Below are 10,392 nucleotides of genomic sequence, written 5' to 3'. Positions count from 1 at the left end.
CTGCCTGTTTTCCAAAGCCCCGAGTTTCGAGTCGTGAGGGCTTCTCTGTTTTTTGGAATGGGATTCTCTGGTGCAGCTCCGATTCTGCATAAGCTGATCATCTTTTGGGACCAACCTGAAGCGCTTCACACGACTGGTTATGAGATTTTGATGGGTTTGCTTTACGGGTTAGGAGCTTTGGTTTATGCAACTAGGATTCCAGAGAGATGGATGCCGGGGAAATTCGATATAGCTGGACATAGCCATCAGTTGTTTCATGTTCTGGTGGTTGCTGGTGCGTTCACTCACTATAGAGCTGGGCTTGTGTATCTTAAGTGGAGAGATATTGAAGGATGCTAATAAAAAAGGTGAAGGACGATTAGATTGGAATCTTTGATGTTGTGGATCTTGTTTGTAGCTCTTCATTATATAAAAGTTGGGATTATGTAAAGTCTATGTGTAATCAAATGTTATATTTTTTTTCCTTTGTTAACAAAATGATGAGACATATATATATATATATATATATATATATATATAGTCTATCTGATTCTAAAATCTTGATTACAAGACAAAGAAAGTAGATTTCATGAAAAAGAATGTTCAAAAAAAGTTGGGAACCGTTAAGGTTGCCAAAGGAAGAAAGAGTAACTTTTAAAGATGATTCCAATCTTGTTTGCAGCATCCTACAATCACTCCTATCGAGATTGGTAAATGTATGTGCGATCTAATAATACTGATCAGGCTAAATTTACCTTCTCTTTTTCTTTTCTAAATTACTCAGTTTCTTGCGTTCAAGTAAGTTCCTCACATGTGTTAATAATTTGATGAGATCAAAACCACAAAATCAAAATCCGAAACCACATCATCAAGTAAATCCATAATTAAAACAAAATAGAGAGAGATAGATAGAGGAGGAGGATACGAGAGTGATTCTTTGTTGCCAAACAAGTACGGAAGAGAACATCTGCGTTTTCATCTTCTTCTTCTTCTTCTTGTTCGTTTCGGATCAGATCAAACGATCTAAGAGAGGTTGTTCTTCTTCTCTTGAATCATTCGACCTCTCAGATCTTTCTTCTTCTTTGAGAGTTTGTGCGATGAATGCAAAAAAAAAAAAAAAAAAACCTAATATCTTCAGTAATAATGTGATCGAATGCTTCCTTCCGTATATCTATAAAAACCCTAATTACTGTAAAAAGGTGGTACAAAATCAATCAAAACAGAGCATTAATTCGAATCTAGGGTTTAAAGGGAGAAAAACAGAGATACGATCGAAAATACATTGATTGAAGAGGTAAGCGAGAGAGATGATCGGCCTACTTCAAATAATGTCTAGACGGATCGAGAAGCAAAGGATTGTTCACGATTGCTTATAATCACAACGGTCACATTAAACATTATTAAAAGGATATTTATTTAATTAAGAGGTATGCTTTTCTTTTGTTTATTTATTTATTTATAATTATGTATCACACAACGGTAACAAATTATTACTGTTTACTGTTTACAACACTCGTCTGTACAGTCACAAACCTACCTGTACTTCAAAAAAAAATCAAAAATATTAAAAACAGCAAAAACAGTTTGACCTGAGCTATGTGTATATAATCAACCCTAACTTTTTTTTTTTTTTTAAGTTGAATTGTGTTAAAGTCAATGTTTGAAGCTTTTCTTCTTCTTTTTCCAACGAAGAACTAATTATTAGTATTGTTAAAACTGAATATTGTATATATCTCAGAAATTGAGAAAATAATGAAACGTAAAATAGAAATTAAACAAAAAAATGACATGTAAATCTAGAATAGAAGATAAGACCAATGTATAGGGAATATTTAGGGATCATGATTTAGGGAATATTTTCTCCAATGTCTTTTTAAGGCTCTTTTGTCTCAGCGTTTGGCTTCCAGAGCCATGGACAAAGAGAAGCCACCGGTTACGGTTACAGTTACAGAAACGTTACTTTTTCTGATGCTTCCTAATGATTTGCTTTTTAACTGCTTAGCCCGCGTCTCAAGATTGTATTACCCAACTCTTTCCCTAGTTTGCAAGAGATTCCGCTCTCTCCTTGCTTCCCTTGAGCTTTACGAAACCCGAACTCTCTTAGGTTTCACCGAGAGTTGTCTCTATGTGGGTTTACCCTTTTCTCATGAAATCCAGCCACGTTGGTTCACTCTCTCCCGTAGACCAATTCAAGTCACCACTAATCTTAAGCCTACTAGATGGTTCGCTCCATGCTTTGGACCGTTCCTTACGAACAAGGATAAAAAAAAGTCAAGTCACCAAAATCGTTTGGTTTTAGTCCAATCTCGTAATTCTCCTTGTCTGGATAACGGTCTAGCCGCAGTCAGTTGTAATTTCTACCTAGTTAGCGATTCCTCCTCAAAAGTCATGTTCATGGACTGTCGGTCTCACACTTGGCACGAGTCTTCTTCGAGTATGCGGGTGGCACGGTTGAACCCTAAGGTGACTGTTCTTGATGGGAAAATATATGTAGTTGGAGGCACCAGATGTTGCAAATCTTCGGATTGGATTGAGTGTTTCGATCCCAAAACCCATATATGGGAGCATGTGCCAAGCCCTGGAGCGGATATATGCAAGATGAATTATCTATTCAAGAGCTTAGCCCTTGATGGGAAACTTTACATATATGCGGATTTAAGTCGTTTTGTGGTTTACAAGCCCAAGGAAAATAGATGGGATAGACTAGGATTGCAAGATGTACCTTGGGGTGGTTGGGCTCTTCGTCCTTCTTGCGTGATAGATAACGTCTTGTACGGTTATGGATGGTCGAGAAAGCTTCGGTGGTACGATATGGAGGGAAAATGTTTAAGAGATATAAAGGGTTTGAGAAAACTGCCTAAATTGCCTATACCTTATTATAAAGTTAGATTGTTGAATTATGGTGGAAAGATTGCGGTTTGGTGGGAGAAGAACGTGCGTAAAGAGAAGATGATTTGGTGTGTTGAGATTGCGCTCGAAAAGCGAAATAAACATGAGATTTATGGCAAGGTTGAGTGGTGTGATGTTGTGCTTACAGTCCCCATATCATGTGATCTTTTAAATTCATTTGTTGTTACGGTTTGATTTTGATGGATCAACCAAACAATGGTGTACGTCTTATCATTTTATTTTCAATATAGTACAAGTAGTTTCTTAGTTAAATATGTTTTTGTACGTACTGCTTAATGCAGACGTTTGCTTCACGTGAAATAAGTTTCAAACATGATTGCATCTCTCCCTCTCTCTCTGCTCTGTTTAACTCTCTATTAAGTACTCTGTTTTGTTATTTTCTCAAATTTTGCTCTGGTTTCTCCCTTCTAATTAGATAACTCATGTGAGTATTTTAAATATAATTTTACATAATTGCTCTGAGTATTTTTTCCTGTTTTAGAAATCGCTAGACGCTAGTCGGGCGGTCGGTGTAGGTCTAGCGCCTAGCGAGAAAATCGGAGATTAATCAGGGACTAGTTTTAAGGTTATTTTATTAAATTAATAATAAAATACAAATATATAGTATTAAATATATGAATAATTATGTTTATGCTAAAAACAAATATCAAATAAAATATAAAACTATAGTTTCTCTTTAAAATTACAATAAGCACATAAAAACATAATTTTAAAAGAAAATTTAATGATTTTCATTAAAATTTTGTATATTAGTTATTGTAAAACATCATAAACTCTTAATTTAAATGTCTAAATAACAAAAATATATATTTGATTTATATTAGGCTCCAAAAATAATCGGTATATACAAATTAAGCGGAAAGTAATCGGATTAGACACGTTATAATCAAATTAGACGGACATAACTAGATAATCGATGCTAGGCAGAGATTAGTCATTAATTGAGGCAGAGATGGTGGATCTAGCGATTTTGCGAGGTGTAATCGGTGCTAGGCGGGGATTTTTAAAACAAGTGTATTTTTTATATTAGATATTATCAAAACTAATATAATTTAACAATATCCAGTCCCATAAAAAAAATTATATAAAGGAATTGGATGTGATAGAGTTCAACTAGATTTAGGAAATATATGCATACAATATAAAATACTAGATGTTCTGGATTTTGGATCTACGTTTTAGTTAATGTTGGCTGCCACAGCCATGAACAGAGCAAAGCCAACGGTTGCAAATACGATGACCTTTCTAATGCTTCGTGATGACATGCTTTTAAACTGCTTAACCCGTGTCTCGAGATTGTATTATCCTTCTCTTTCCTTAGTTTCCAAGAGATTCCGCTCTCTCCTTACTTCGCTTGAGCTTTACGAAACCCGAATTCTCTTAGGCTGCACCGAGAATTGTCTCTATGTGTGTTTACGGTTCCCTCATGACGAAAACAGAGCATGTTGGTTCACTCTCTGCCAGAGACCGACTCAAATCACTCCTCCTAACCCTACTCCTAGATGGTTCACGCCACTCTTAAGACCATATCAATTCCTAACAATGAAAGAGAAAAAGTGAGTGACAAGAATCTTTTGGTTTCAGTCCCAACACTTAATTCTCCTTATATTAGTCGGTGGGGTGGGGATCTAACCGCAGTTGGTTGTAATATCTACCAACTTGGCAATTATGATCCGTCTAGGGTCATGTTCATGGACTGTCGGAATCACACTTGGCACAAGGCTCCAAGCATGCGGGTGGTTCGATGGTACCCTAATGCGCGTGTTCTTGATAGGAAAATATACATAGCAGGAGGCGTTAAAGATTGTCAGTCCTCAGATTGGATAGAGTGTTTCAATACCAAAACCCAAATATGGGAGCATATGCCAAGCCCTAGTGCAAATTTTGTACAAGAGAATAATCTAATATACAATAGCTTAGCCATTGATGGAAAGCTTTACCTCTTTGGGGTTAGGAGTAATGCGGTTTACAAGACCAAGGAAAACAGATGGGATGAAATAGGATTAAAGGAGAAGGGTTTGAGTTGGGCTAGCAATCTTGATTATTGGGTCATAGATAACATATGGTTCAGTTATAGATGACTAATAAAACGGCTCCAATGGTACGATATTGATAAAGGATCTTGGAAAGATTTAAAGGGTTTGGAGGAACTGACTAAATTACTAAAAGATTGTTACAATAGTCACGTTAAATTAGAGAATTACGGTGGGAATATTGCAGTTTTGTGGGAGAAAGAGGTGCTTGAAGAGAAGATGATTTGGTGTGCTGATATTGCCCTCGAAACGCGTGCAATGAACATGAGATTTATGGTAAGGTCGAGTGGTGTAATGTCGTGCTTACCGTCCCCATAACATGTGAGCTTTTGACATCGTTTATTATTACTGTTTGATGAATCAACCATTACTGTATTGATCTATCTCTTCTCAGTTATGCTCTGTTTTTTGTTTTCTAATTTTTCTTCTAAACACTCTTTTTTGTAATTTTCTTCAAATTAGTATCGCAAATAATTATATGGTATATATCAAACGTTATTCATAATTCTAAAATTATTATATGTATGTATATATATATATATACATATTATTAAAGCAATTAATATCATAATTATGAGAAAATAACTTAGTATGCTAATAAATCTCAGAAACTAAAATTTCAGGATTTGATTCTATAAAAATAATGATCCAGTCCTTTCCATTGCATAACCTTACTTCAAAGTCTAATACTTTCCATATATGTGTTAAGAGTTATTCTAATTACAAATTTCTTACCATACATAAAGTTTGACTAAATCACCTCATATTTATCCTAATAAACCCTTAATCAGAAAAAGATAATTTCTCATCTTTTCAATTTTTTTTTTTTTTTTTTAATTTGTTCCCTTCATTACCTTCAATGGGAAAATACAGTGGTACAAAGAACAGTGTTATCTTCTTCGCCGGAGCTTTCACGTCTCTTACTCTCATCTGGTCTTACTTCTTATTTTTTTCAGCATCCTCCAATTTCGCGATCACCGGTTTACTTCACGACAAAGAACCGGTTAAAAAATGTTCCGGTTTAGACATGCAATTCGACCCGCCGGAGCCCGGTTTTTACGACGATCCGGATCTAAGCTACTCGATCGAGAGATCAATCACAAACTGGGACGAGAAACGGTACCAATGGATTGAATCACACCCGTCGTTCAAACCCGGTTTAGAAAACCGGATCGTTATGGTAACCGGTTCGCAATCCTCGCCGTGTAAAAACCCAATCGGAGACCATTTGCTTCTCCGGTGCTTCAAAAACAAAGTCGATTACGCTCGGATCCACGGCCACGACATCTTTTACAGCAATGCTTTGCTTCATCAGAAGATGAATTCGTACTGGGCGAAACTTCCGGTGGTTAAAGCGGCGATGCTAGTTCACCCGGAGGCGGAGTGGATTTGGTGGGTTGATTCCGACGCTATTTTCACTGACATGGAATTCAAACCGCCGCTTCACCGTTACCGTCATCATAACCTCGTCGTTCACGGCTGGCCTAATATAATCTACGATACACAGAGTTGGACGGCGTTAAACGCCGGCGTTTTCTTAATCAGAAATTGTCAATGGTCAATGGAGTTCATTGACACGTGGAAGAGTATGGGGCCGGTGAGTCCGGATTACAAAAAGTGGGGTCCGATCCAACGGTCTATTTTCAAAGATAAGTTGTTTCCCGAGTCAGATGATCAGACGGCTCTGATTTATTTGCTGTATAAACACAAAGAGTTGTATTATCCTAAGATATACCTCGAAGCAGAGTATTATTTCCAAGGGTACTGGATTGGTGTAGTCGGAGGTTTCGCTAACGTGACGGAACGGTATCTTGAGATGGAACGACAAGACGACACGTTGCGTAGACGTCACGCTGAGAAAGTGAGCGAGCGGTACGGTGCGTTTAGAGAGGAGCGGTTTTTGAAAGGCGAGTTTGGTGGAAGAGATAGTCGCAGACGCGCGTTTGTAACGCATTTCACGGGATGTCAACCTTGTAGTGGAGACCATAATCCGATTTATCATGGTGACACGTGTTGGAATGAGATGATCAGAGCCCTTAATTTTGCTGATAATCAGGTGATGCGCGTCTATGGTTACGTTCATTCTGATTTGAGTAAGACTTCTCCCCTTCAACCTCTACCGTTCGATTATCCTAATGATCCTTGGTAATTTTTTTTCTTATTATGTTGACTTTATAATATACTTACAGTTATGAACCATCACATCCATGCTCCTTCATAATTATTGATTTGGTGATGTACATATCTAGATTCTAGATATTGGTTATAATATCACAATCATATGAATATAGTATTACATTTTTTTATTATTATGCCAACTATAAGTGAGAAGACTTGGATTAAAACATTAACAATTTCCTTTTCACTTTTTTTTTTTACAACACCCATGCATGAATCATGATGACAAGTATTTTACATTTGGTTGATTCTTGTTTACATAAGAGACCCAAGCTCTCGATTCGTTAATCACACATATATGATATACAACCAAAGATTGTAAATCGAAATCCGGACGTAACCCATGATACATAAAAAAAACAAATTACTGGAGAGCATAAGTATATTTGGCAACACCATAACTCTTACTCCTTGGAAGCTTCTTGTGTTTACTCCCAAAACTAACCAAAGGACTTGTCTCATCAATTGTCTCAATCTCATGATTGTGATTACCAACAGAGGTTCTCGAACTCTTAGCCTTTCGCAATTTCGGTGGTCCTGGTCCCTGCCATGTATCAAGATTCATATTTCTAGCTGATGCAGCTCTTACAAGCTGAGCCACACGATTATCTTCGGCTCTCGCGGAGTATTGTGAGTGGCTAGCGCTGAAACTTCGCGGAAGAGCACTTACGTGGCAGACCGGCATCCCAAAACCCATGCCGCTGCCAAGAAGATCATCATGGGAAGACAACTGATTCATGCCTCGTACGTACAAGTCCCTAGCTTTCACCAGCATGTTTATGGGAACCTTCATGTACTTGCGTAGCTTCGTCTCCTTTTTCTTGCTCATGTTTATCTTTATCACAAAGTGAGAAGTCAGAAGAGAATCTAAGTGGCTCAACAGTTAACAATGTCTTGCGATTATTTATACACCTTTGAGCTATATATATAAATGTATGTACATACACATTTGAACTATATAGTATACGAGAAAAGGATATTATACTTAAAATAGATAGTCAGATAGAGACAGAGTGAAACCAGCTAAGATTTTTTTTGCTTCATCACTTGCAATAATCAATGACTATTAGTAACGATCATTTAGTCAAACAATATTATCANAAAAAAAAAAAAAAAAAAAAAGATTTATGGCATTTGCGTACGGAGAGATGCATCATTGTATTTCAATGATTAACAGATGGCGAATTTTTTATTTTTTTTGGTTGATTACTATTATATAGCACGAGACGTTGAAAGTTTGGTGGAATCGCTATTAAACAAAAGATAAAAATTTGCTAAATTATGATAACAAAATAAAATTTTGATACTATTAAACGAGGAGCATATATAATTGTAAACAACCTAAATTATGAGACCCATTGCTAAAACAAATTGTAAAGCCAACAGTTGACTTCAAAACTTAAAAGTAGGGGAGGTGAACACACTATCCATGAAATTAATTAAAATACGACTAACGTTTTTTGTAAATTAGAATAAACAAAATTGCAATAAAAGAGTGGCTATTTGGCTAAATCGTGTGCATATCTTAGCAACAATCCACAGCCCAAGAATATGGATATCTAATTAAGGCCATGAATGGTTGCTGGTTTTTAACTGGTTTTTAGATTTTGGTTTTTGATTTTTTTGGTTTTTGATTTTTGATGTAGATTTTATAGTTTTTGCAAAATTTTGAATAGTGACTTCATTAATTTTTAGTTTTTATGTATAATAATTATTTTAAAAATAATAAAATAATTGGTCGTGGCACAAAAAAAAAAGGTTTTAGTTTGTTTTAGAATTTAAGAAAATTAGAATAATTATATATTAGAAAAAGAAAAAAAAATCACGCTGAAAAACCCATAAAATGTGGTTTTTAGATTTTATGAACAAATTGCTAAAATCCTCCAAAATCTGGTTTTTCTAAATTCTAGGAAATCTATTTTTCTCATAATTATGAATGGCTTAATAGATTTTATAGAATCTAAAGCCAAAAACTGCGCCAAAATCAGGTGCCATTCAAGGCCTAAAGCATTGAAGTTTATCTTAGATGTCTTTATAACCTAAAACTATGTTATGAATATGTATATTTTTGTGTACATATGTAGTTTTGATTGAAGCCATAAATCTTTGCATGTACCAGTGATATATTAAAACTTCATCATGCATTGATAGTGAGCCTTTAATTTTTCAAAGGTTTAATGACTGCTTGCCAAAGGTTAAAACTTAAAAGTCAAACACTAGACGAAGAAGAACCTTTAAAAAAAAAAACTATTTTTAAAAGACAATTATTTATAAATACATATATGGATTGGACCCCAGTAATTGTAATTTGAATGTTATTGAAGACGTTTGATGGGCCTCAGTATTTGTTATATGTACGTCTAGCTGCATTGTTATTAAGAGGCCCTTGTGCTATGGTCCATAATTAACCGAAGAAGTTGATACCATTTTTAATTCAGAAACAGAGCACCAAGTATGGTTGTTTACACACGTTTTCCCCCTTCTAGAAATAAAATAATAGATTACTTGTGTTAGTAAACAAAACAAAAAAAGGAAAACTAATAATAGATTCAGATTCAAATCCGAAGGCTGTTGATAATAATCTTCTCATCATTACAAATAACAAAATAGCACGTGGACGGCTTCTTAATTATAGTATTGGTTAAAGTGATCAGTTTTGTTATAGAATATTCCTTTTAATAGTTCCTACTACGATCAGAAAACTATGAAATCAATAAAATATTTATAGACCACACTCGTTGAAATTTTCCAGTTACTAAGAAATAAAAAAATGAAACAATGTTCTGAAAAGTCAAAACTTTATTCAGAGTCAAAAACCAAAGGCTTGACCCGCGTTGAAAACGTTGCATATCCATCAATATATATCAGAACACTTTTATCTCACACATCCGAAAGAAGTTTCTTGAAGCGATATCTCAATTCTCAAAGTCTCAATGGAAGCAACATCACAGCCATTTTTGTCTCAAAGTTACCTTAACGCTCAAGAAACCGCGACAAAGACAACGAAAAATTACCTAACTTCGCTTCATTCAACCCGAAAACAACCTTCAAAGCCCCTATTAAAGAGGCCTGCAACATCATCATCATCATCCCTTTTGAATCCAATGCATCCTCATGTCTACAGAGTCGAGCCAGTAAACTTCAAAGAGTTGGTTCAGAAGCTAACCGGTGCACCTGAGCACGAGGTTGTGCAGGCTAAACCGCTTAAGAGTTTGGATGATGTAACAAAGCAGAGTTCTTCATCTTCTTGGGGAGATTTTTCATTTCAAAATCCTGCAAATCTTTCCCGATG

The 10,392-nt window shown here is 35.6% G+C and overlaps 6 protein-coding genes across 6 annotated transcripts in view; 5 read left to right on the top strand and 1 right to left on the bottom strand.

The window, feature by feature from the left end:
* Positions 1–465, top strand: part of LOC104720993 (heptahelical transmembrane protein 4) — a 3,876-nt gene extending 3,411 nt beyond the window's left edge. Inside the window, exon 5 of the mRNA XM_010438891.2 lies at positions 18–465. Within this exon, the coding sequence (XP_010437193.1) occupies positions 18–339 (322 nt within the window). The 3' untranslated portion in view covers positions 340–465. The remainder of the gene's footprint in view (positions 1–17) is intronic.
* Positions 1,891–3,436, top strand: LOC104727516 (putative F-box/kelch-repeat protein At4g11750). Its single transcript, XM_010446615.2, has 2 exons — positions 1,891–3,057; positions 3,371–3,436. Exons 1-2 carry the CDS (start codon positions 1,891–1,893, stop codon positions 3,434–3,436), a joined length of 1,233 nt encoding a protein of 410 aa, XP_010444917.2.
* Positions 4,392–4,970, top strand: LOC104727515 (F-box/kelch-repeat protein At5g49000-like). Its single transcript, XM_010446614.1, has one exon. It carries the CDS (start codon positions 4,392–4,394, stop codon positions 4,968–4,970), a length of 579 nt encoding a protein of 192 aa, XP_010444916.1.
* On the top strand, positions 5,663–7,239 carry LOC104720992 (glycosyltransferase 6-like). Its single transcript, XM_010438890.2, has one exon. It carries the CDS (start codon positions 5,782–5,784, stop codon positions 7,069–7,071), a length of 1,290 nt encoding a protein of 429 aa, XP_010437192.1. The 5' UTR covers positions 5,663–5,781; the 3' UTR covers positions 7,072–7,239.
* LOC104720991 lies at positions 7,314–7,998 on the bottom strand. Its single transcript, XM_010438889.2, has one exon. The coding sequence runs from the start codon at positions 7,927–7,929 to the stop codon at positions 7,465–7,467; it is 465 nt and encodes a 154-aa protein (XP_010437191.1). The 5' UTR covers positions 7,930–7,998; the 3' UTR covers positions 7,314–7,464.
* LOC104720989 (VQ motif-containing protein 29-like) overlaps positions 10,004–10,392 on the top strand; it is a 6,620-nt gene continuing 6,231 nt past the window's right edge. The window contains exon 1 of the mRNA XM_010438888.1: positions 10,004–10,381. Coding sequence (XP_010437190.1) covers positions 10,034–10,381 — 348 coding nt within the window. The 5' untranslated portion in view covers positions 10,004–10,033. The remainder of the gene's footprint in view (positions 10,382–10,392) is intronic.

The sequence above is a fragment of the Camelina sativa genome, chromosome 11, assembly GCF_000633955.1.
Source record: "Camelina sativa cultivar DH55 chromosome 11, Cs, whole genome shotgun sequence".
NCBI lineage: Eukaryota > Viridiplantae > Streptophyta > Magnoliopsida > Brassicales > Brassicaceae > Camelina > Camelina sativa.
This window is presented reverse-complemented; position numbering and strand designations above follow the sequence as displayed.